Source organism: Corvus brachyrhynchos, unplaced genomic scaffold (assembly GCF_000691975.1).
Source record: "Corvus brachyrhynchos isolate BGI_N302 unplaced genomic scaffold, ASM69197v1 scaffold14, whole genome shotgun sequence".
In the NCBI taxonomy this organism is placed as follows: domain Eukaryota; kingdom Metazoa; phylum Chordata; class Aves; order Passeriformes; family Corvidae; genus Corvus; species Corvus brachyrhynchos.
This window is the reverse complement of record NW_008239110.1, coordinates 11,866,112-11,889,366: the sequence shown is the minus strand read 5'-3', so window position 1 is coordinate 11,889,366 and position 23,255 is coordinate 11,866,112. Positions and strand designations below refer to the sequence as shown.

General features: G+C 36.6%; 1 protein-coding gene across 8 annotated transcripts in view; it reads left to right on the top strand.

Moving 5' to 3' along the window:
- The window catches only part of FAM184A (family with sequence similarity 184 member A), a 74,660-nt gene that overhangs the window by 29,800 nt on the left and 21,605 nt on the right, over positions 1 to 23,255 (top strand). For all 8 annotated transcript variants that reach the window (XM_017739681.1, XM_017739680.1, XM_017739678.1 and 5 more), the window contains 7 exons: positions 702 to 837; positions 3,897 to 4,078; positions 4,718 to 4,915; positions 8,172 to 8,294; positions 12,050 to 12,211; positions 14,044 to 14,165; positions 14,360 to 14,510. In XM_017739681.1, the coding sequence (XP_017595170.1) occupies positions 702 to 837; positions 3,897 to 4,078; positions 4,718 to 4,915; positions 8,172 to 8,294; positions 12,050 to 12,211; positions 14,044 to 14,165; positions 14,360 to 14,510 (1,074 nt within the window). The remainder of the gene's footprint in view (positions 1 to 701; positions 838 to 3,896; positions 4,079 to 4,717; positions 4,916 to 8,171; positions 8,295 to 12,049; positions 12,212 to 14,043; positions 14,166 to 14,359; positions 14,511 to 23,255) is intronic.

The following is a 23,255-nucleotide window of genomic DNA, read 5'->3' as shown; positions in this document are numbered from 1 at the left end:
TTGCAAGATCTTGCTTTTGGCCTTGTTGAACTCCATGAGGTTCGCACAGTCCCACCTCTCAAGCTTGCCAAGGTCCCTCTGGATGACATCCCTTCCCTCCAGCACGTCGACTGCACCACACAGCTCAGTGTCATTAGTGAAGTTGCTGAGGGTGCACTCGATACCACTGCCCGTGTTGCTGAGAAAGATGCTAGAAAGTGCTGGTTCCAGTAGTGACCCCTGGGGGACATTTGATTTAAGTAATTGCCTAGCTCTCATTTTATGTATCTCCATGTGTAGCTTAATTTGAGTCTGTAGTAAACACTCAGAGTTGCAATGAAGAACAATAAACTGCTGTGAACACATGATGTATTCTTTAATATGAAAAGCTCTCAGATATCGGAAATCATGTTTCTAAAACTGACCCCCAAACTCTGTGGAACATTTTATAGTTTTTATTTTTTCATATACCTTTTTGAACATGGTCATGTTTCTCTTATGCATTACTGTCATGCCATGTACCCACTATCTTGTTCTTCAAAAATATTTTTGAAGCATTACATATAATACACAATGAATATGGCAATAATATTACACTATTTCAGCTTTTGTGTGAATAAAACTTGTTTGCTGAAAGGTCTCTTCTGTACCTTTTAACCTAATGCTCTTTTAAATCTACATTATTATATATGATGGTAACAGGTGTTATGTGTTTCCTCTAGGTTCTTCAAAAACAGCTAGATGATGTGAAGGAGGAGGAGATGTCATTGTTAAGCAAACACAAAGAAGTGGAAAGTGAGCTCGCAGCTGCTAGAGAGCGCTTACAGCAGCAGGCCACTGATCTTGTTCTCAAAGCCAGTATGTATGTCAGTAACTTAATCCGGAAATGAACTTCATCCTTTTATTGTAGCCTTTCCTTTTTCTGTCACCCTCATGCAGGTTTAGAGTGCCTAAAGACTGTTTAATGCCTTCCATAGAAATTTCCAACAAGATTTGGGGTTTTTTTAACTTTTTTTGCTCTCGCATGCATTGTCCTGAATTTCCTTTTTTGTGTACTTAATTGACGGAATGGTGTACTTTGTATGGCATGTACGTATCTTCCAGGCCTTGGAAGTGCACTTATACAGAACAATTCTGCTCTGTATCTGTTCTCCACATAGTCACTGAGACATGCTTCCTGTTCTTCCACCTTTTTTCACTTGTCTTTTCTTTTTGCTGACTCTGTGGTACTTTGCTTTATACCTACTGTCAGAAGATTTGCAGCTTATTGAATAATAAATCCCTTAAAGTTTTCTCTATAGCTGTTTTCTTTGTTCCTTTGTAGTTGCTGGCATGTGGAAAGGCACAAAAATTAGTTTAAGACCTGACTGTACACATGCAGGTTTCTTTTCTCTCTGGCATTGTCTCCCTAGTGAACTCTTCAGTGGTAGGGCATGGCCCCAGTACTTGAACTTGGACAACTATACAATAGGTAGGGTCTTGGGGTTAAAAAAGGGCCTGGTTGAACTAGACCAATTATAGCAATTCCTGATTGTTTTCTACACAAATTAGCACAAGCCCAGGAACAGTCTAGGCTGTATGTTGGAACAATATAGCGGCCAGCAGGAGCCTAAGACTACAAGGTCCTATTAAATCAAAGAGCTAAAAGGAATAGGCTTGCTGCTGAGAGTATGTAAAATGGGAATCTGACCCTCCAAAAGGTGTTTTGTGAGGCAGTCATAGAAAAACCTCATGAACCCTGTTCTCATGTGCTCTAAAGCTGTTGCTGTTTCATTGCTTAGGCAGAAGCATGGGAGGGTTTTACCAGGCCGCCCCAAATGTAGTGGAAATAAGTACCCAGGCTGTTTGTCTGTATTACTGATGGCATGGAGTCAGCTAGCCTGTGATTGAGGCCAGCCCTGGTCTCCTGTGGCACCGAGGTTTTCTGCTTTACCCGAAGTCCCAGTGTGTCTGTGCTGTTGCCAAGCTCAGTGGCGCTGTCAGCAGTACATCTTTGTTTTACAGCGCATCGCTGCCCAACAAGAACCAGGATCCCTGTTAGGAGTGGTGCCACCAAGCCATTGCCATGTGATGTAATTGGTTGCCAGCCTGTTTGGAAATGGTTTCTGACACTGGCCCACTGCCATCTCCTTGGTTTTCAGCTCACACTGTCAAAAATCCTGCCTCAAAGAAACTGAATTCTCATACTTAATTACCATAAAGAATGTTTACTCATCATATTGCAAGTTTAGAACATTATTGAGTCTCTTTTGGGCATTTAATATATTCTTCTTCCGTTTATCCTGAGATTTCCAGCTTGTAAGGAAACTGCTGCATTTCATATCTTTTATGTAGAGCATGAGCAATGGGAAACCTGTCTTGTGTGTTGGTATTGCTAGGACAAAAGCTCTACATCTGTGTGTGTGTGTGTGTGTGTGTGTGTGTGTGTGTGTGTGTGTGTGTGTGTGTGTGTGCTTACAATAATATATATATGACATACCTCCTAACAAACTGAAAATTCTTGTATTATTATCCTTGTTAGATTATAAAATTCTGGCTTTGAAAATACCTTTCTTAAATGGCTGAACTTTGAAATAAGGATTTTTTAAAAATGGTACTAAGAACCTAAGCATACCCATTATCCTAAGTTTTCTTCTTCAGTTTTCAGTTTTACAAACAAAAATGTTGAAATTATTTTTAGAATTGTTAAGGGCTTAGTACAATTAGAGGTGTGCATTTTTAATGAAATTGTTATTAATTTTGAGGCATTTTTAATTTCCGAATTTCATTGTCTGTCTCATGGCCCTTCTCTGAAGAGAAGGCAACAAAGGCTAAAACAGTTTCCTTTTTGGCACATCTTGCTTTTAACGACAAATGGAAATGAATCATGAAGCTCAGTGATTTTGTCATGTGAGAAACAGCATATAGTCCACTTTCTTTAGCTATTTCTTAGCAATGTAAATTTAAAAGCAATACTGTTATTAAAACTGAACTGTCATTAAATCTGTCATTTTTGAAGGTTATAATAAAATGAGAGGGGAAACAACAAAGTTTTCTAGAAACTGAGATTACAAAAACCAGTAAAAAATTATTCTGAGTAAACAGTACCTCTCATCTTTTAGTTGAACTAAATTAGAAGCATCCTCTTTTTCAAAACAGTCTTCTATTCACCTCAGAGCCTCTCCCAAAATAAAAGAAATTTCACTGCTTTAGTCAGTTACCTACAGTAATACAGATACACATCAAGAAGAACAGACAGAAATTTATGAAGTCACAAACCTTTGTCAACTGGTTATGTGAAGGACAGATGATTATATTGTGTAGTTTGAAGTTTTACTTCTTTCGTTTGTTTGTTTTTTCAAAAATATATATAAAGAAATTAAAAGGAGGCCTCCAACCTGGAAGGATTTAGATAATACTTTACTATAGAGACAGTTTAGTTACATCTTTTAGTCATATTCCTTCAGCAAAATAAAGTATAATTCTGTAAGTTTTACAGCAGATAAAGCTGTGTATCTACTATGCCAGCTGAATTATGAGTTTGATAAAGCAATGACATGTTTATCTTTAGACATCAGTGTTCTGCTTTCTGTTGTGTATCTTATTGTAGGATAGAAATATGCAGGTTTACGTGGGATAAGTTCTTCAGTGTTCTTTGAATTGCCACCTTCTGCTTTCCTTTGGTAGTCAATATGCAACTTGGAACAAGGAAAATTGAAATGAAAGGAGCTTCGGCACGAAGTGCTCTACTGTTGTTGGGCATTTTACAATAAAACTAAACAATTGAGAAGTGGAGAGGAAGATAAATATTGCAGTGAAGACAAGGGAGATCCATATGCAAGCTTCCACCAGATTTGTACTATCACTGGAATATGAATGTGCACTTCAATTGCATGAAACCAATGCTTTGAGGTTTTAAAGAGCTGTTTTGTTTTTAGGTCACATTGGAATGCTTCAAGCTACTCAAATGACTCAAGAAGTTACGATCAGAGACTTGGAATCAGAAAAGTCTAGATTAAAGGAAAAATTGTCCCAGCTGGAAGAGGAAAGAAATTTATTACAAAGCAAAACACAGAGTCTGGATGAGCGACAAAGGCAGCAAATTCTGGCATTGGAGAAGGTTAAACAGCTTATTGGCTTTAGTTGAATAAAATCAGAAAACCTAGGATTCTCTTAAATAAACAATTATGCTTTAATTTTTATTTGATATGACCGGACTAGGACCAGTATCTTTCAAGTATATCTCATGTAGCAACAAAGAATGACTAATGTAGAGTGTAAAGTGAGATTAGAGGGAAGTCAGATTAGATGTTCGGACTGCTTTAGACAATCTTTTAACAATTTGATTTGATTTATGACCTGGTGTGTATATGCCTAGTATCTAAACTGTCTGAGGAAGAACAATGTGAAATAATTAAAGAACAGTTTAAAATGCCATTTGCTGAAAATGCATTGAACATTGTTTGAAAAGACTAAACAGAAATTCTCCATAGGCTTGATACCAAATTTTTGTTTTTCCAGATTAAACAGAGGAAAAATTAGGTTTTTAATAAGTATTTATTGTTTTGCATGGATCTTTTTAAATTAGCTTTTTGGTTACTGAATCATGTAGCCAGTGCTTAGTGTTTGCTCAATTTTTTTATATGAAAGTTAGTTTTTTGCAGTTTTATGTCATCAGTAATGTTTTTGTATTTTTTTTTTATTCCTACTGTTCAGATTTTTTTACCATTGAATAATTTTCTTTTCCTGTACTTTATAGAAAGTAAATGAAGCAAGGGAAACACAACGTGAATATTATGAGAAGGAGCTGGTAAAATTACAAGCAAGATTGGAAGGAGAGGCTGCACAGTTAAAGGAGGCTCATTCCAAGACCTTAGAAGAACTAGCATGGAAACACCATACTGCAATTGAGGCTGCACACAGTAGTGCTAATAAGGATAAGAAGAAACTGCAGATGGTATGTTCTTATTTTCTTAGTAATCAAACAAAAAGCAACTGTTACAGTTTGCATCTTGTACTGCATGGTTCTGTTTTATGGCAAATTTAATTTGGAATTACCTGCAGGCCTCTGGAGAAACTGCTTAGGCTTTAGAAAAATAACAAATACCTTGGGAAAAAAACTCCAAACAAACGCTTATACTGTCATTTGTCTGAATACGGAACAGAAATTCTCAATTTATACAAATGTATTTTCAAGTATTGTAGTTCTGTTTTCCCAGGATTTCTGACCCATATTCAGAAGGGTTGGTATATCAAGATCAGTTCTTCTGAAGGAGATGAAAGATAATATTATTATAGCATTTATTTAAAATTTTCATTGATAGTCTAGAAGTACAAAAAGATACTTTATTAGGACTTGGCTATATGTGTGTACTCAGAAGATGACAAGAGGTCTTCCTAGCTTGCATCATAAAATTATGTACTGTACAGCAACTCACTCTCCAGCAGCTACACATTTACCTTTGACTGAAATCCTGAAACTGAAAGGCTTTTCTCTTGTTTCACAAAATTGGCCTTTTCTTTCTCGGAATGAGAGGCACATTTTTGAATTACTATTTCCTAATCTGATTGTATGTGCATTAAATACAAATTTTGCCTTACACAGGAAATACAGACAAAGATTAATTGTTTAATTCAAGGCCTTGTTATACTCCTCTTGAGGTATTCACAGGAAACATACCAAGGAGCATAGTTGTAGTTAGTGACGTGCATCTCAGACAGCCTGGGTTTGTTTCTGTAAATTATTCTCCTAATATGTTGCTTCTTAGTTCAATTTTTAATAAATCCAAAATATTTTTTGTCACCCAGTAACTGAAATAGTTCTCAGAGACATATGTGCATCTGATCTTTCAGGTTTACTTTTCTTTGCAACTTTAAACATGCCTGTTATTAAGACAATGTCTCTTAGGGTTTCTGGGTATATTTTCTTTTATTTCAGTAAGATGTGGGGTTCTTTTTCTTTTGTTTTGTTTGTTATTAAAATAATGTGGAGAATAAAACAAAAGGAGATCACAAACTTTTTTTCTTAAATTGTTAAATTAGTTTAAATAGGGAACACCTCTCTAAGTGTGAGAAATGTGAAATGATTTTAACGAGGAAAAACTAAATATGAAAAGATGTTAGGATCAAGATCTTGGTCAATCTTAATCAGATTTCACTGATCTTAAATCTTAATCAGATTTCACTGTCTCCTCTGTCAAACGTGTCTCACCAAGGCATGTGGTGATCAAATAATCCAAGGAAGAAAACAGTCAGGCTTAAATGCAGAGCAGAGTTGAATTTTGTATGCGGAAGAAGCATGGTACCAGGAGCCTTGGGGTAGAAGATATGAGGATTCATTGGGACTGGAAGCCTGGGAAATGCATCTGTGAAACAGAAGAGAATTCAGCAGAATTAGAGTAGGAGTCAAATAATAGCTCAAACATTTCTTTTTGCTTCAATATTTCCATCTATAAAATGAGCTGTAAAAATGGCATCAGGAGGATCATGAAAATAGAGTTGCTAATAATTTTGCAGTACTGCACAGCTGTACTGACAAGTATCATCAGAAAAATAATTACTCTGATATCAGAATAGGGTCTAAATAGCACCAGTGGAATTTTGCAGACAGCAGATTTCAGCATGAGCAAGACAAATTGGTCAAGCTTCACTGAGCAAGGAGCATTTATCCCACATGTTGACTCATGTGGACCCAGTGAAGAAGGCAGGCACTTGTTCAGTTAGGTTGTTCAGTAATGTGTTAGTGAGCGTAACCCTCTGCTTTGTCGCTCTGTCCAACTTCTACCGTGAATGAGGAGATCGTGCAAGCAGTGTACGCAGAAATTACTCATTGCCTACTGCATACCCTAAAGCAGTGCTAGAAATAACAAGCTGCTTAGTGTGCCTAATGTGCTTACCACTCCCCACAAAACACTTGAGGCGTCTCTGGGTTTGGATGAGGAAGGCTTGGCCTCTGTTGCTTCTTGGAGTTGGCTGGATAACACTACATTGCTGTCTTGCAGCAGGAAACCTTGGGTTTCCTTAGACTTTTATACCTTTTCATGACTGGTTTTCCTCTTTAATACTCTAGTTCTTCCTCCCTGTTTCCCCAGTCTTACTGATACCTTCAGTTGTACTTTTTGTTTCAGGCTGGCTCTGGTCTATGTATTTTCATGGCTGTTTCTGAGATATTACTGATTTTTCAGAAACCTGATCCCAGGTCTACACAAAGGCACTGAATCAGTGCTAAGCCTTGCATTTCAGCTGAGCCTCTAGGAAGGACTTAAGAGCCTCTAGCTCCATAGAAAACCTTGAAGCCTTGTATGGCATGACTCTGGAGCATCTTGCTTGGCAACCTTAATTTTCTTGTGGTATTATAAGTTATATAGTATATTCCACTGAAATACGTAATGAAGTTCTCAATTTTAACATGTTTCCTTTAAAGTATTTTATGAAAGAAATTGTTCTTCTGAAAATGTATTCTGAATATTACTAAAGCTGAAGTATAAATTTGTAATTTTCCTTAAAAAATTTAAAAGTTCTTACCATTTATATATATATACACATGCACATAACATAGGCTCATGTAAGAGAAATATAATTCATGCAGCAGTTATTTTGAGAATTTGGCTATTACTCCATAAAGGTTGAATGAAAACACGGCTGTTACTTGATTCTTTCCATATAGTTAAACTTGAAAACTAATTGTTGATCTCTTTTGGTTCTACATAAATTTTATAGATATATGGTGTGGGGCTTTTTTTTTCCATTTATTGTAACATGATGAAAAACTTCACAGAGCTCAATCTGGATTTTAAGATTTACTATTTCCTGTGGGGATTATTTGTGGGAAGTAGATGGGTAAAGACTGAATGACATGCAGATTTATCATTGTAATTTTGTAAAAAATGAAAAGTTCTTCTTTCAACTCAGATTGAAAAACTGTGAAAGTAGATACAGTTTTAAAGCTTTTGATAATTGAGAAGTAATTGAGAGGAAAGTCCTGTTTGTCTTTATTTCATGATTAATCAAGGATGTTAGATTATAAAATAAACTGAAAAATGAAGACATCCGTTATAAAAGGAAATAGATATTTGTGCTGTAACAGCTTAAGGAAAGGGTTGAGATGACAAGTATTTATGCCAACTAGAATCATTTCCGTATGGTAGACCTGTACTTTGCAGTGACTGTATGGCATGTATTTAATATTTCTTCCATCCTGCCTGTTTCTGAAGGAGTTGGAGCAGCAGTTTGAGAAGGAGAAACTGCATTTGGAGGATGATAAGAATCAGCTCCGACAGCAGCTGGAAAACATGAAGGAAGACCTGACAACGAAACTGACTTCTGCCAATCAGGAGGCAAGGGTTAACTTACTTGTTTCAGCTACCACATTTCATCAATAGTGAGCTTAGACTCCAGGACAGGTCTAGGACTGTGCTGTTGAGTGTTTAGTGCCTTATTTCTGTTTAGAGCATTCTTAAAACATGGCAAGTTAGTTGATGCTTCTGAGCAATGATTTTATTGTCCTTCACAAAATTAATGAAGCAAGAGAGATGGAGGTAGTAAACAGCTGATGTGAACAGCTCTTTATTTTTAATTCTTTTATCTTCTCATTAGGTACACAGACCTCTACACAAAATATGTCAGGAGAGAGAGAAAATTAACTGTGCTTAAACCCATATTCGCTTGTGGTTAACATAAATTCTGGTCAGTTTCCTGGCTTACAAATCATCTTCATGTATTTTCATCAAAAGTTGATAAGAAATACTTTTAGTAAAACCCACATTATTTGCTATGTCTTGATATATGCTATCAATGTTAAATGTATCATATCTCAAGACAGTTTTAATTTTTTTTAGTTGGAAATCACCACCTTTTCATAATACAGTATTTTTTAACCTAGAAGTACATTCTATTGATACCAAGAACATCAACCCATTTTTCTCTGGAACTTTTTCTGTGTTTCAAGAAAATATTCATCAGCTTTATTGTTTAGCAAGCCCTATGTATCATTTCAGTGTGTGCTTTAAGTGAGACTTAAACGTGAATTTAGGTATTATTTTGCAGCAACATTTTTCATTACTGTTTTCTATGCTGTACAACATCGAGAGAGCAGGTGTCTCATTCTGGTCACTTGCAAATTGCACAAATGCTAAACTAGCTTAAGAAAAAAACCTGCTTGTTTTAATATACTAAATGGGGAAGACTTCCCCTCCAAAAGTATAGATTAACTTATTGTAGATTTTATTTGTTAATATATTATATATTACTCTATCAATAGCATATTGATATATTACTATATTAATATACATTATAATGTATTTTATTATTATATATTAAGGTATATATTCTGAAAATATGTATTAACATATACTTTCAGAGTAGGACCTACCAGATAGATGGGTATGCCAGAGATTACACATTACCAGAGTAGCTAGACCTCCCACCTTTAGAGTTCAGCAGCTCTGCTGATCAGGCAGTTGTGAGTACCTGTTTAAACAGGAGGCTGTTCTTCCTCCTGAGGGTTGCCAGTATCTTTGCTTCAGAATTTAGAGAAGGTGCAAGTTTAAGCTGGAACTGCACTTGCTCTTTTAACAGTATGCTCACCTGCATTCAAATTGATGAAAATATGATGTATTTGTTATGTATGTTAACAACATCATACACAGCTTTATTTTTCAGTTCAAAATTACAGGAAGTTTAGTTATTTCTTTTTAGCTTTAACTGGTGTGTTGTATATTAACTTTCATTGTTGCTGGATTAGATCTGAGTAGAGCACTATTGTCATTCTATCATCATCTAACACTGTAGGCTTAAATTTAAATTTAGTTATTCTTTATCAATCTCTCTTGCATTCGTGAGCAATAAACTTTCTCCTTCCCTGAAGGAAATAACTTCAAATGTTTTAAGAATGAGTTCTTGTTATCCACCTGCTATCAAATTCAGGCTTGGGAAATTCATCAGAAGACTGAATTAACCAAACAGAGGCATAGCTGAGGAATAGGAGACTAAAATAGGGAACTAGGTCCAGCTGCTGTCCAATATTTGAGTTTATATACAATCCTATGCCAGGATAAATGTAATACAGTATATTTTGCATAGTGAAAGAATGAGAGAAAGCATACAGGCAATAAATTCTTGGTCTGTAAATCCACTCCATGTAGTACAGAGGAGATATGTTTTATTTCATTACTATGTTTATCTTGATCACATGAAAGAAAAGCTTCACTTGCAACCACAGCTTACCCTTAGATCTCTATTGACAACTAACAACAGTTTCTCAATGCCTTCACTGACCTAGAAAAACTTCCCTGTGATTTGTTTGACACATCATTAGCTTAGATGTTATATTGCTACTGTTGCTTCCTTTTTTTGGTTTGCTTCAAGTTACAGAAGTCATTTAACAGTAGGCTTGTATTTATTACTTTCTCTGGATGCTAGCTTAGTTCTATCTTCCCTGCTGAGAAAGCTGCTTTTGAACCCATGCCATCCTCTTTTCTTTTTGACAGACTTTCTGGTGGCAATTATCTTAGCTAAAGGATGAGAGAAGATTGAAGCCTCATTAGGCTTGCTTCTAGTGCTAAGCTATTTAAGAGCAGTGTAATCTTAAATATTTGCCAATGATTTTTTTGAGAGTTTGGGTTAAGTCAAGATAGTGGCTTTCTCACGTGTCTCAGGATGAGGCTGGCTGCAGATTTGTTTCCTTTCACTGTAGACCAGCCAAGGCCTTTTAGAATGATGCTATGTTTGTGTTACTTGGCACAGTCATCTAAGGACTTGCTGTCTCCATGCAAAGGATTTCTGATGGTGTTACTAAAGGTCATTATAAATAGCCTCCATCATTGCTTTGTCAACAGCAGAATTTATCTTAAGCCCTATGAGTGGCAATCCTGCCTGCTCCCATATCCTTTAGATCTACAGGACTGCTATTCATATTGATGCAAGTGGTTTGCTACTATCAGATACATAGACAGCAGTGCACTGCCAGGATACCAATTTTGGGGGCAGTTTTTCTTGTAGGGATTCTCCTTCAGGTAGCAGTGCTTTGTAGGGAATTATCGGTTGTTTTGAATATAACTCAAAGGAGCACAGAGACAAATGCTCAGGTTTGTGGAGTTTTTCACTGAAATCTCTCATGCCAAAGAAATTTTGGATTCCTTTCTGAGAGGAAAGGAGGAGTTCCTCTTTTTAAACACTTCATAGGTTGTCTCTGTGTGTATTATAAGCAGTATTTGTATGTAATTATTCTAACAAATTTTTCTAATTATTCTTCTTCCAAAGGAAGAGTGGTTATAATTCTTACCTGTCCATGCTTGTAAACCAAAGGCTAGTCTTTTGTTGGGACACTTGTCCCTCTGTGAATGAATTTATCTCAACATACAAAGGCAATAGCATAGACTATTGCTTCTGCAAACAATGCATTTCCAATTAGCTGCTGTTCTTTCTTACTCCCTGCCTCCCATTTTTCTGTTTTTCCAACCTACATACCTAAAAAGCTTTTCTTTCCTGTAGCTGGTGAACTATGTTCAGTCCCTCATATTTTTATTTGAAGCAAAGAAGTATAGTATCATCATTTTACAGATGAGAAGCTGAAGCACGAACAGGCAGGAAAAAAAAGAGTATTGTTGCATAGCAGTTAAGGAAATTATTACATTATACTCTACACGTGTTAGATTGAGTTTTAGACAGACTGGACAGGTAGCAATCTGCAAACAGAGAAACTTAAACCCCAGCACAAGTTAAGTTATATATTAGATTACAGTTTATGTATTTTGAAATATTTCTCATTAATTTGCTTAAAACATGCTTTTTCATGGCAAAGTTACAGGCAATTTCAGATCTTTTATGCAGCCCCTTTCTTTGCAATGTGCATCAAACACACATTGGATATATTTTTTTTACTTGTAAAAATCCTTTAATTGAGTCTTTGTTTTAATAATATTACAGGAATTTGTTTTTAAATACAGAAGCATTAAGTGATGCTAACAGAGAACAGGCAGTGCAACTAAAAATTTGTATAGATCAGAATTAGGAAACACTGGGAAACACCACCATGGCTTGGCTGCCATTAGCAATAATCATGGAAATTACAGCTTTTTTTGTCACGTTGCAGGTGTGTCGTCTGCAAGACCTAGTACGAAAAAGTGAGCAAGGCCTTGGGACTGCAGAAGGACACATCTCCAGTCTTCAAGAAGCTCAGGAAATACTCCAGAAAGAGCTGGAATTAACTAGAGCAAGACTGCGAGAGACCACAGATTCACTGTATAGTGTTGAGGTAACCATGCTGTTGGAGAATAAATTGTGTAAAGCATGGTCACAGTGATCCTTGGTCTTGTTTTTAAAATGGCTAGAAGTGTTTTATGGTGTACACCTGATAGAAGGAGCTTAATGTGGCTTCATCAAAGAAGAGATTTCTATTTCAAGCAGAGAATTTAAAAAATGGAAAATAGGATAGGTTGGTTTGGGATTTGGTTTTTTAAAATTTTATTTTATTAGTTGGTTGTTTTGGAGTGGGTGTTTTTGTTTTCAGAACAATTTTAGTATTTAACATGTAGTGCTGCAAGCATATCTTTGTGTGGTTAATGTAAATTGTAGCTGCCAAAACTACATAAAAAATATGTTCAGAGTTTTAATAGAATTTCATGAAAGGGTATGAGTTAACACTTGCAATTCCAGACAGTTCATGTCCTGATGCAAAACAAGGTCCAGAGCTTACTAGCTCTAGAATTCACAGAAACCTTTTTGATGAGTTTTTTGAATACATCTATGCCATGTTTTCCTTGGATAATGGACACAGTCTTCATTTCAGGATCGAATTTAGGATTTCAGTAAAGATTTGAGAATAATTTTTAGGTATGTGCTATGATATCTTGAAAGTTTGGAGACTGTCACTTCGAAAGTGTGACCACTTTATATCATTAAGCAATTAATTTGCCTAGGCAGAAATGTATCGTCATTTTAATTGGCTTAGATGGAAATAGAACTGTCAGTTAGTCTGTCAATAGCTCATTGACTGCAGCACTGGGTAAATATTTCATTTTTGTTTCCGCAGTAAGTAATGTACATTTGCAAGATCACAAGAAGTGTTTGAAGTAGAGCAGCAAATATTATAAAAATTTTTTTTCACTGAGCCTGTTTTCATATTTTTTTTAACAAAACCAGCCTGAAACAGGATATTGGTATATTTTTTTATTTTTTTCAGCTACAGTCATTAGAGGTGCAGAATATTACAGATTATGACTTCCTCTGTATTTTTTATAATGTCGCTAAATGTTCTTACGAACGAGTATTGCTCTCTTCACCTATTAAAACATTTAAACATTCATATATAGTAGGTTACTAGCAATAACATTTATCTTAACAGATTTTAAAATATATCAAAATGTGGCAGAAAAGGTCTCATTTCAAAAAGTATTAATTCAATTTAGAGGGTTATGTTTGCTTCTCATGAATGAAGCAAGCCCTGCAGAACAACATTCATGTAAGTAAGATTTCTAGGTTGTACCTAATAATATTCTAGTATGGTAAAATTTCAGCAGAAATTGGTGGGAATTTTAAGGATGGTGTTCTCTGTGGTCAGACTGTGAAACCTTGTTTCTAGCAGGCTTGTCCCATCAAAAAACAGAAAGAAGGTATACATGAACTTTGTATCACGTACGGATAGCTCAGCCTTTGAAATTCAAATACTGGATATTCGATGCTTAAGAAAATTTAAAAAATAAAATTCAAAGCGTTCTTGACAAGGACCTAAGCCACCTGCTCTAATTCTGAAGTGAGCCCTTCAGTGAATGGGACTTGTTGACCTTTTGCAGTTCTTTGCAACATAAATTATTCCATGATTCAATGTAATGGTATTTGAAAAGATTGCAGAATGACTTATTGGAAAATTGCTTTTTATAGGAATACAAACTTCTGTTTCGCAAGTAAGAAATATCAGGAGATGTATAGGCATTAATTGTGCATAACTAGGAATTTCACACTGAAGAAGCTGTAGTTCAAATTTATGAGCCAATTGTAATTGATATTTTTATTCTAAATACACTCACTAAATGTTTGAAATACACTTTTGCTGCTGATCAGTCTCTATTGTAAAGTTTGTATTTGCAGGGAGAACTAGATCAGGAGAGACAGCAGCACGAGGCAATGATTGCTGCCATGAGAGAGGAGGAAAAGTTCAAAGTTGACAGAATGGCACGTGACTTAGAAATAAAATGGACAGAAAATCTTCGGCAAGTACTATTTTTTTTCTTATATTTTTTAATAAGAAATGAACTATGTATTTTATGCAAATGTACTATGAAATGACATATAAAGCAAAGGTTTCTATCATTTAGGATTTTCCAATTATTACTGAGGTCTTAATTCTTTCTCACTTCTTGCACAAGGTCCCACTGCATTTTAGTTATTTGACCTTTGTTTTCAGACAGGAATGTAATAAGCTTCGTGAAGAGCTGAGGCTGCAGCATGAAGAGGACAAGAAGGCAGCCATGACTCAGCTGTTGCAGCTGAAAGAACGTGAGAAAAATGCAGCAAGGGATGGATGGCAAAAAAAGGTTGAAGATCTTTTAGACCAGGTAACTATGGTGTCTTTGAAAACTGGAAAGCCATTACAGTTTAATTGTTGGTGGCTTATTACCAGCTAAGTAAATTAAATCAATTGTTATATCTGGCTTTGAAATGAAATTTGTTAGCATAGGGCTTTTTAACCTAATCGCTATCAAATATTTTAAATAATATGTGAAGATAACGTTAATTATATGAATGTTGTTCTTTACATTAAATGTGAATAAAACTTTTTACAGTTTTGAGGGGAAGAGGGAGAGGATGTTGACAGTCTCACTTCTTCACTACAAGGTTGTTTTGATTTTGTGAGCTCAGCTGTTGTGCTGTTAAATATCTACCAATGCTAGTTGTTTGGACTTTAGAGGTATCCCCTATATTTACAAAAATAATAATCTCCTATGTGTACAAGAATAACGATGTACAAATCTCTCAGAAGTCAAAATATCCCTCAGTTTCTATGACACATTTATTACAGCTATGTCTTAAGTGATTTTGAACAATATTGTGGGATAATTTTGTGTAAATACTGAGGTTTTTTAATGGTAACTCAAATTCATAATCTCAGTTATGTTAGATAATTCAAAGAAAATACTTGCTTTGTACTTTTTTCAAACCATAAATGCTGTAGAACTGGTTTTATTGACTCCAGTTCGAAGAAATAGCTGATAATGAACAAACACATTTTAAAGTAAGAGTAACAGATTTTGGAACTCATTAAATGACTGTGATTCCAGGGTGTTATAGTGGGATGGCTTTTAATTTGCTGTCTAATTTGGGAAGCCTAGAAAGGGACATATTAAACTTTCCACAGTTTTAACATACTTTTATCTCTACCTTTCAAAAATACCATGTTAAATCTTACCTACAGTTTCATAATGGAAAATTAGTATGTTGCAAATGTACTTTTTTTTCTGCCTATGCAAGACATTTTGGAATCAGAATGCTAACTGTAATAAGGAGAATTTACTAGAGAATTTTCAGACATGGGAAAAGGTTTCCATATGCAAAATGGTTGTGTTTTTCTGGTTTTTTTAATTCCTTTTACTATATCAGAACTGTATGCGAAGAGATTATAGCATGTGAGGACTATTTTTTTTTTCAATCCAGCTGTGGCTTTTCCATACCACTATTTGAACTGAACAGCTATTTAATAAAGATTGAAAAATTAGTGTTGGTAGTAGGGAGTTAAGCTTTCTCTCAGTAGGAATCTGTATTTTATCTGTTACACCTGGAGGAGAGAGAATTCCAGACCATAGCGTAAAAGATGGGTGGCTTAACTCTTGGAGAAATGGATCTGTAGTACATTCCTCCTGACTGCAGTACAAAAAAGGTAGTCTCTGAGAATTGTAGTGACCTGAATCACAGAATCACAGACTTGCTTAGGCTGGAAGAGGCCTCAGGAGGCTGCTCAAATCAGTCAGCACTGAATTAGAACCAGGTTGCTTAAGGCTCTGTCCAGTCAGCTCTTGAATAACCTCTAAGGGTGAAGATTCCACAGCATCTCTGAATAATCTAATTTACTGCTTAATTATCCTCATAGTGAATTTCTTCTTTATATTTAGACAGAACCTTCTCTCTTTCAGTTTGATTGTTGCCTCTCATTGTTCTGCTGTTCTCCACTGTAACAAGGCTAGGTCCACTTTCTCTGTAACCACCTCATAGGTACTGGAAAGGTATTAAGTCCCACAAAACCATTTCTTCTTTAGCCTGAGCAAATAGAGTTACCTCAGAAAGATATCTGTTCCAGTCCTAGCCTTCTTGGTGGTAGCTCTCCACTGAATATGATCAAGTTTATCAACATGTGTCTTGTACCAAAGCTGAATGAGCTGGACGAGGAGGAGACAGAATATGCCCTCCAGGTGATGTGCAGTAAGCGCCAACTTGAAGGCATTGACCCCTTCCCTCAAACTACTGGTTGCTCTACAGCCCAGTGTGCTGCTGGCACTCAGTGCTGTAACACCATTCTGCTGGTTCATGTTCAGCCTGCCATCAATGAGGTTGTGCAAAGCAGATCTGTGACCTGGTATGGACCAGTGCGCAGGTTTGGTCCTTCCTGTGTCAAGGACTTTGCATTTGTCTTTGCTGAATTTTGTGAGGTTCCTGCCAGCCCGTACCTATAACCTAGATAGGTCCCTCTGGATGGCAGCCCCATCTTTCAGGGTATGGTGTCCATTCCCCTGTGTTGTCCTCCGCCTTCTATTCTTCCCAGCTTGGTGTCACCCACAAACTCCGTAAGGATACTCCTCTGTCTCCTCCTCCAGAACTGATAAGGTACTGAAATGAGCAGGTCCTGGAATGCCTTAGAAATTCTACCCTGAGCTAGAACTGCCTGAGATATTGCAGTAGGGCTGTGAAATTGTGGATTTGTTACACCCTGGTTTTAAATTGTGGGAATATGTATTTGAAACCCATTTGAAAGGCATGAAGCCTGTATAAAATTAGGAGGAGAGGGAGTCCAGCTTCTCTTCCTGCAGTTCAGATTTTTACACCTGAAATAGTGGTCCGCTCTATACCAGTCGTATTATAATTTATCAAAACAATAGTCAGGGTCTCTGCTAAATAATTTTTAAATCCTGATTTGACAGCAGATGTGGCCAACGTGTGTTCTTTATGCTGAGAAAGTGTCTAGAGGTTCGTTGCTTAATCGTATAATTTCTGTTCATAAAGGTTGAATTCAGAAATTAAATGCTCGTCAATACAGGTGCAATTTTCTAATATGTATTGATGCACCTCTGATTTGATTTAAAAACAAGATACAAAGGTATGTGTAGCCTAACTTGAAGTATAGGAATGGTTATGTAATCATACAGGGCTGAAGGGCTGAAAAAACAGGTTTAAATATAGTTACCTATACTGTAGAAAAATACAACATAGAGTATGCCACCTGGGAATGTTGCTGACTGGTGCTGGAAAACTGAATGAAGAGACACAGAGATAAATGTTAATTAAAAAAAAACCCAAACCAAACAGTTTCAATCAAAAGAATTATGCCCATAAAGTATACTAAGCTGATTGGAGTTTTTTAAATTATGTTAATTCCGATCTACAAATTTCTGCCACTTCTATTTGTTTCACGTTTGGTAGGTGGAATCTAGCTCTTGCATAAAGCTAGGTAAAAGTTTTGCTTTCATACCAGTAATGCTAAGTAGTCCCCCACAAAATGCATGTCAGATTATTGTTATTCTAACAGTATAGCTTTGTTATGAATAAAATAATTTTCTTGAGATAAAATGCTACTCAGCTGATTAAGTGCTTAAACTCATTCTTGCCGGTTGCAAAGCACCATCTACACTTAAATGTGGTTGGTGCTTTAACTAGATCAGTGTCTAGAGACCAAGTACGTAGTTTTTATCTCTGATATGAGAAATTATTCTAGAAGACAAAAAAGAAAGTGCTTTTCCTTTTTTCCCTGTAAATTACACCAAGTACTTCTACGTCAATCCATTCGAGAGTTTCATAATGAAATATGCAGTGAATTCAGATATGCTAGCTCCTTTTCATTCCTCTTAGCTCTATAATGGGGTTTTAACGCTTTTCTTAAAAACATTTTACTGCTGAGAAAGCTTCAGCCAGGGCTAAAATAGCTGGAGTTTTCTTTTTTTTTTTTTTTTTTTTTTTTGAAAGCATGAGCGTGTTCTCTCTTTTGCCTGGCTGCCTTGTGCAACCTTCAGTTCTGGGCTCTGAAACATAAGGGTTAAGATTTGTATTCTTCTTATCTGTTTCCTCTTGTGATACATTTCTTTCAGTAAACTGAATCAAGGGTTCTCATTGTGGATGGGCTTTTCTGTATTTGAGATTCTCCCATCAATATTGATTCTCCCATCTTCCTTACTTTTCAGTGACATGTTTCGGTAAAGTAAGTGGTTTTGGCATTATTTTTTCCCGTATTTAGCTTTCCCATTCTTAAGTAGCTTCATACATGGCCAAGCATTAGTGTGACATTCTTCTTTCTTAACTTTGTCAACTTTTCACACCAAAGATACGTCTTCTATTAAGAAAATATCAGAAAGAGATATCAGAAGTAGTACAGCAAGAATGGACAAAAGTATGCTACATACATTTCAGTAGCTGTTGTTTATTTTTCCTACTGCAAAGACTTCTTTTTTGAAAAATATGTTGAGGTTTCCTCTTCAGAGTTTGTTTCTGTGATGGTGTTCTCCTTTTTAAACTGTCAAAAGTATATAGGAGGAACTTTGACTTACATAAAAATGTAAATATTTCCTTCTGATGTAGTTATTATTCAAATTGTAGTTTTCAGGAAATGACAAACTCAGTTTTAACATACTGGTCTAAAAATAGTGAGTATACTGCTGTTGATGGAGTGCTGAGAAAAGTCCCTGAGCTCCTGTGCACATCTGTAAATGGCTTTTGATCAGGCTTCATTCAGAGGCAGTTACTGCTCCATCTTTACTTGCCCGTGTAAAGGTGCTTATTGCAGAGCTGATGTGCATCCACATTAGCAAAATCAGGAAATGCTACTTTCTTTCCCCAGCACAAGGATTACTGGCCTGTTCCACAGCCTGGGTAATCCTTGCATTAGAAGATTTCCTGTCAAATGGATGCTGGAAATTTCTACAAGAAATAACCTGCACGTACCTTGTATCAGTTTCCAGAAAGAAGGGAGGTAAACTTTCAGCACAGAATCATTTTACTCAGCTCCCTGTCAATTGATATGGTCCTGAACACCCTGTCTAACAGCTTGTCTGTCAGAAACAGAGTGGAGGTAAATTTCACGACTCCCTCTTAATTTGCTTTGGTAATTCTTGTATTCAATAATACTAGTAAGGCTACCATGACATCTAGTGGATGGTAAGGGATGTTAGGCAAGATTTAAAAAGCACTTAAAAAGCTAATGTGTGGAAATTCAAAAGAATAAAAAGAAATATCTTACCAAGGAGGGAGAAAAGAGCAGAGGGCACCTTGGAATGCAGTTCAGGGTAATGTTTTATGCCTCTTCTTCAATCTGTAGATACCTGTTTTTCCAGAGGAGCATGCTTTCTTTGACTCTTGAAAACTTTGACAGGTTAAGACAGCTCTCAAAACTGTGGTCTTAATGGGACTGTGCTGTAACTCATGCAGGCCTCACAGAGAATTGGGGGAGATTTGGGAGTTTCTGCCTAGATCATTGTCTGTGTGCATCCTGCCACTCACCACTGGTCTAGAAGAATTGGTACTCCTGTACTCCAAGTGGGAAACCTATGCTTTAAACAAGTTAGAAACTGCTCCACACGAGCATGTGGATAATCTCATAGTCCAGACTCACTGCAGCCCTCAGACAGCCAGCTACTGAGGGTGCTTCCCCTGGTTTCATGACTGTCTGCTTCTCAATAAGGAATCCCTCTTGTTCTGGGCTGCTCCCTATTCTCTGCAGAGATGTGATCCTGATGATGAGCTGGTGCATTTGTTCTGTCCACATTGGTCATTGTAGTGTTGTGCGAAGCCTGGCCGTGAAAACAAATGCCTAACATTCAGCTGTTCGTTAGGAGCCTTTGGTTTTGGTGAGCTCGTTCAGCCCAGCCCACGCCTTCATCATTATTTTACTCTTTGTTTAAAAGATTCTGAATATAATGGAGGAAATTCATTAAAGACCATTTACAATTAAGAGCTACTCAGCAAAACAGGCAAATAAAAGCAACAGAACAAATCAGTGTTTTCAAAGTATTTTCAATAGGACACAGTAGGAATACTAACAAGTGTGAGTTTTTTCTCTGTTTTATAATAAATGTCTTACTAGACTTTTTTATCTCTCTTTTGGTTCCTTCTTCATTTTTTTTCTCCCATGGTGTTGTGTTTAATTGAGTTAAAAAAATACATCTAGGCTAATGTTTGAAGCTAATGTTCATATCCAAAGAAACCTGTCTACCTGATCCTAAACTTCTAATTGAAATTTAATGTCACAAGTTTTTGTTTGGCAGTAAATCTGGAGAAGACGGAAAGACTTCTAGTTCTATTTGTCAATGGATGAAAAGAACATTAAATTCTTAGTACTGTGCATGAGTAAAAAGTTTGAGATTTGGAAGTTCACACTTCCAAAACTGGTAAATAGAAATCTAAGCCAAATCCAATAGTAATGCCATCCCCAAAATGAAATTTTAATCCTGTATTTATGTATGTTTTTGCCTTGAATGTAAGATGAAGATTCTGGCAAGCATCTAGTTTTAAAACACTTCCCTTAGCCTCTTTGCTCTGTACTTGCTCGAGTAGCTTTTACTTTTGGTTCAAAACCAATGAGAACAGCGAACCCTGGAAGGAACGAGAGAGAACTTATCAGACGAGGCAAAATTTGTTTGAGATTCAGCAGGTGATTAAAATTTGAGATTAAGGGCAATGATACTTCTGTGCTCCAGGAAAAATTAGTCAAGGTGTGTATATAATCTTTAAAATCCTGACAGCATTATGACAAATAAATGAATGAAGCTCTAGTCCCATTCCAAAACCTTTAAAAAATATCAGGACATTCAAATGCACTTGTTTTTTCCCCTGACCATTGAACCTGCAGTTTGTTGGATTAAAAGCGTTTGTTCCAAAATCCAAACAGATACAAATACGCAAAATACCTAGGCTAACCCTTGCTGTTCTATGATTTTGCCTAGAAGTTTCACAGATTCCTAAACTGGAAAAGAGAAAAACTCCATCTTTTTAAAGCAAGAGGGTAAGTTTCCCACCCTCTGATATCCTGGAGATAGCACCTTCCTTCAGGGTTGCTCCAAAACCAGGAGGAAATCAGGACCAGTTAGATCCCAGACATTGTTAAAGATTTCAGAATGCCTTATATATACACTTCATTTTCCTCATCAGAAAACTGTTTGGTTTTGAGATAGGGAAAGGGTTCTAAATGCTGCTTTTTCTTACCAGTCAGAGAGGGCAAACTTTGATGTAGCTCTCCAGTTCCTAGCATGTCACAAGCCTCGAGCCAAGTACAAAACGTTGTAGTAGCAAACAGCTGCTTTCCAAATCTCTGCGGAGTCATCTGCCACGTAAGCACTGCACAGCCAGAGACTGTGCATCTGCTGACAAATCAGTCCTTCTCTTCAAAGACGTATCTCGAGGGAGAGTTTTAGGGTTGTTGTTGCCATTATTAGCTGGATAAAATGGACCTGTGCCGAAGGTCCCTCCCGCTTCTGTGCTAGGCACCTCAGAAACTCGTTTCCTTTACTAATGTCTGATAGGTGTGCATAGGGTTTGTTCTTCAGAAAGGTAAGCAGCACCTCTGGGAAGTCATTCTTAAAATGAAGCAAAGACTGTGTAGCAATCTCGATCTGCTTCGATAAAACAGGTAAAGTAGGCGCTTTCCCAGTTAGGGTCTCAGGTTTTACGTGAGAATTCCCGTTTGCCAGCAGTGTTTTGAAAATTCAATAAACTGTATAGCAAAGTCAGATTGTGACACAATTTGACATTGAAACATCAGTGAGGGAAAAATGTTACATAACTGATCTTTGGGTGTTACGAAGACTGATGCTGAAATTCAGTGTCAAGCCTCTCTAATCTGGTTGAAAGTAATTTTTATTTCAGAGAAACCATAAAATAAGAGAACTTCCATGCATTCAATAAATTAATGTCCTGCAGGAAGCAAGGTAACTGAATGAAAATGTGAAAATGACACTGGTGCAGTAAATGTCCTTCTTAAGGAAAATGACACCATTTCATCACCAAGAATGGCCCCTGTGACAGCTGTGATGGGAACACAAACAACTGTTCATTACAATAAGCAAACACAAAGCTTGAACAGTTTCAAATCACTAAATCTATTCTTTACTGCAACACACATTTGCCCAACTAAACTGAAAACTCAGCTCTTCTAGGAGAGATGTTGAAAGAGAGCTGGGAATTCCAGTCTTGTCCCATGTACTGCTTGCAAAGTCTTTCAGTCCTGCTGAGTAGCCTGCAATGATCAGTGGGTTCTAAAGGTGGTACATATAAAGATGTAGATTCTATTCTCTGCTGCACCTGTGCTGGTCCTCTGGGTCATGATAAAGCTCTCTTGGTTACATCTGAAGCTTAGCTTTGCATATGCTGAGGGTGGAGAAGATAGTACTTCTACTGAAAAATGAGACAGCAAAATCAAGTGAAATCAGGTTATATACATATATACCAAGTAGAGATGTGTTTTCAGAAGTTTCTGTACTTTCAAGAAGTAAATTAATTCACTTGCACACCCCGTATCTACAAAGCCTGATTTCAGAGAGAATTGAGCAAGAGTTTCTAATACGACAGTAACATCACAAACCAAATCTTGAATTCCAACCTGTAGAAATAGAGTGATAGTTAAACCCACCTTCTTCCTTGTTTTTTAATCATCACTTTTCTCCATCATAGACATACAGACAGTGATAATTATGCCTGCAGTCTTTTTGCTTCTTAACATTTTTCTTCTCCAGAGCATGGATGTACCTTGCTGCGGAAGTACTCATAAGGATGTCTGGAATTTTTATGAAATTTCTTAATAACACTTAAACCAGTGTTATTTTGGAGTTCTGCATTCTGAATGTGTTCTGCATACTTTTGAATATGGAGCTGCATCTGATTAAATTGCTACACGTTTTGCTTGAATCAGCCCCCATACCAATCGACTAGCCTATATAATTCTATTTTTACTTGGAACTTCTCTTCAGTGTGGTACAATGCAAACTTTTCTGCTTCAGTTGTAAAGTCTAAGTATTTCTTAGTTGTACCACAGTGCTGCATAGATACATCCAGCAATATAAAGTCCCAAATGTTCTAGAAAGTGAACATTTATTTGGCAGGAGATCATTCCT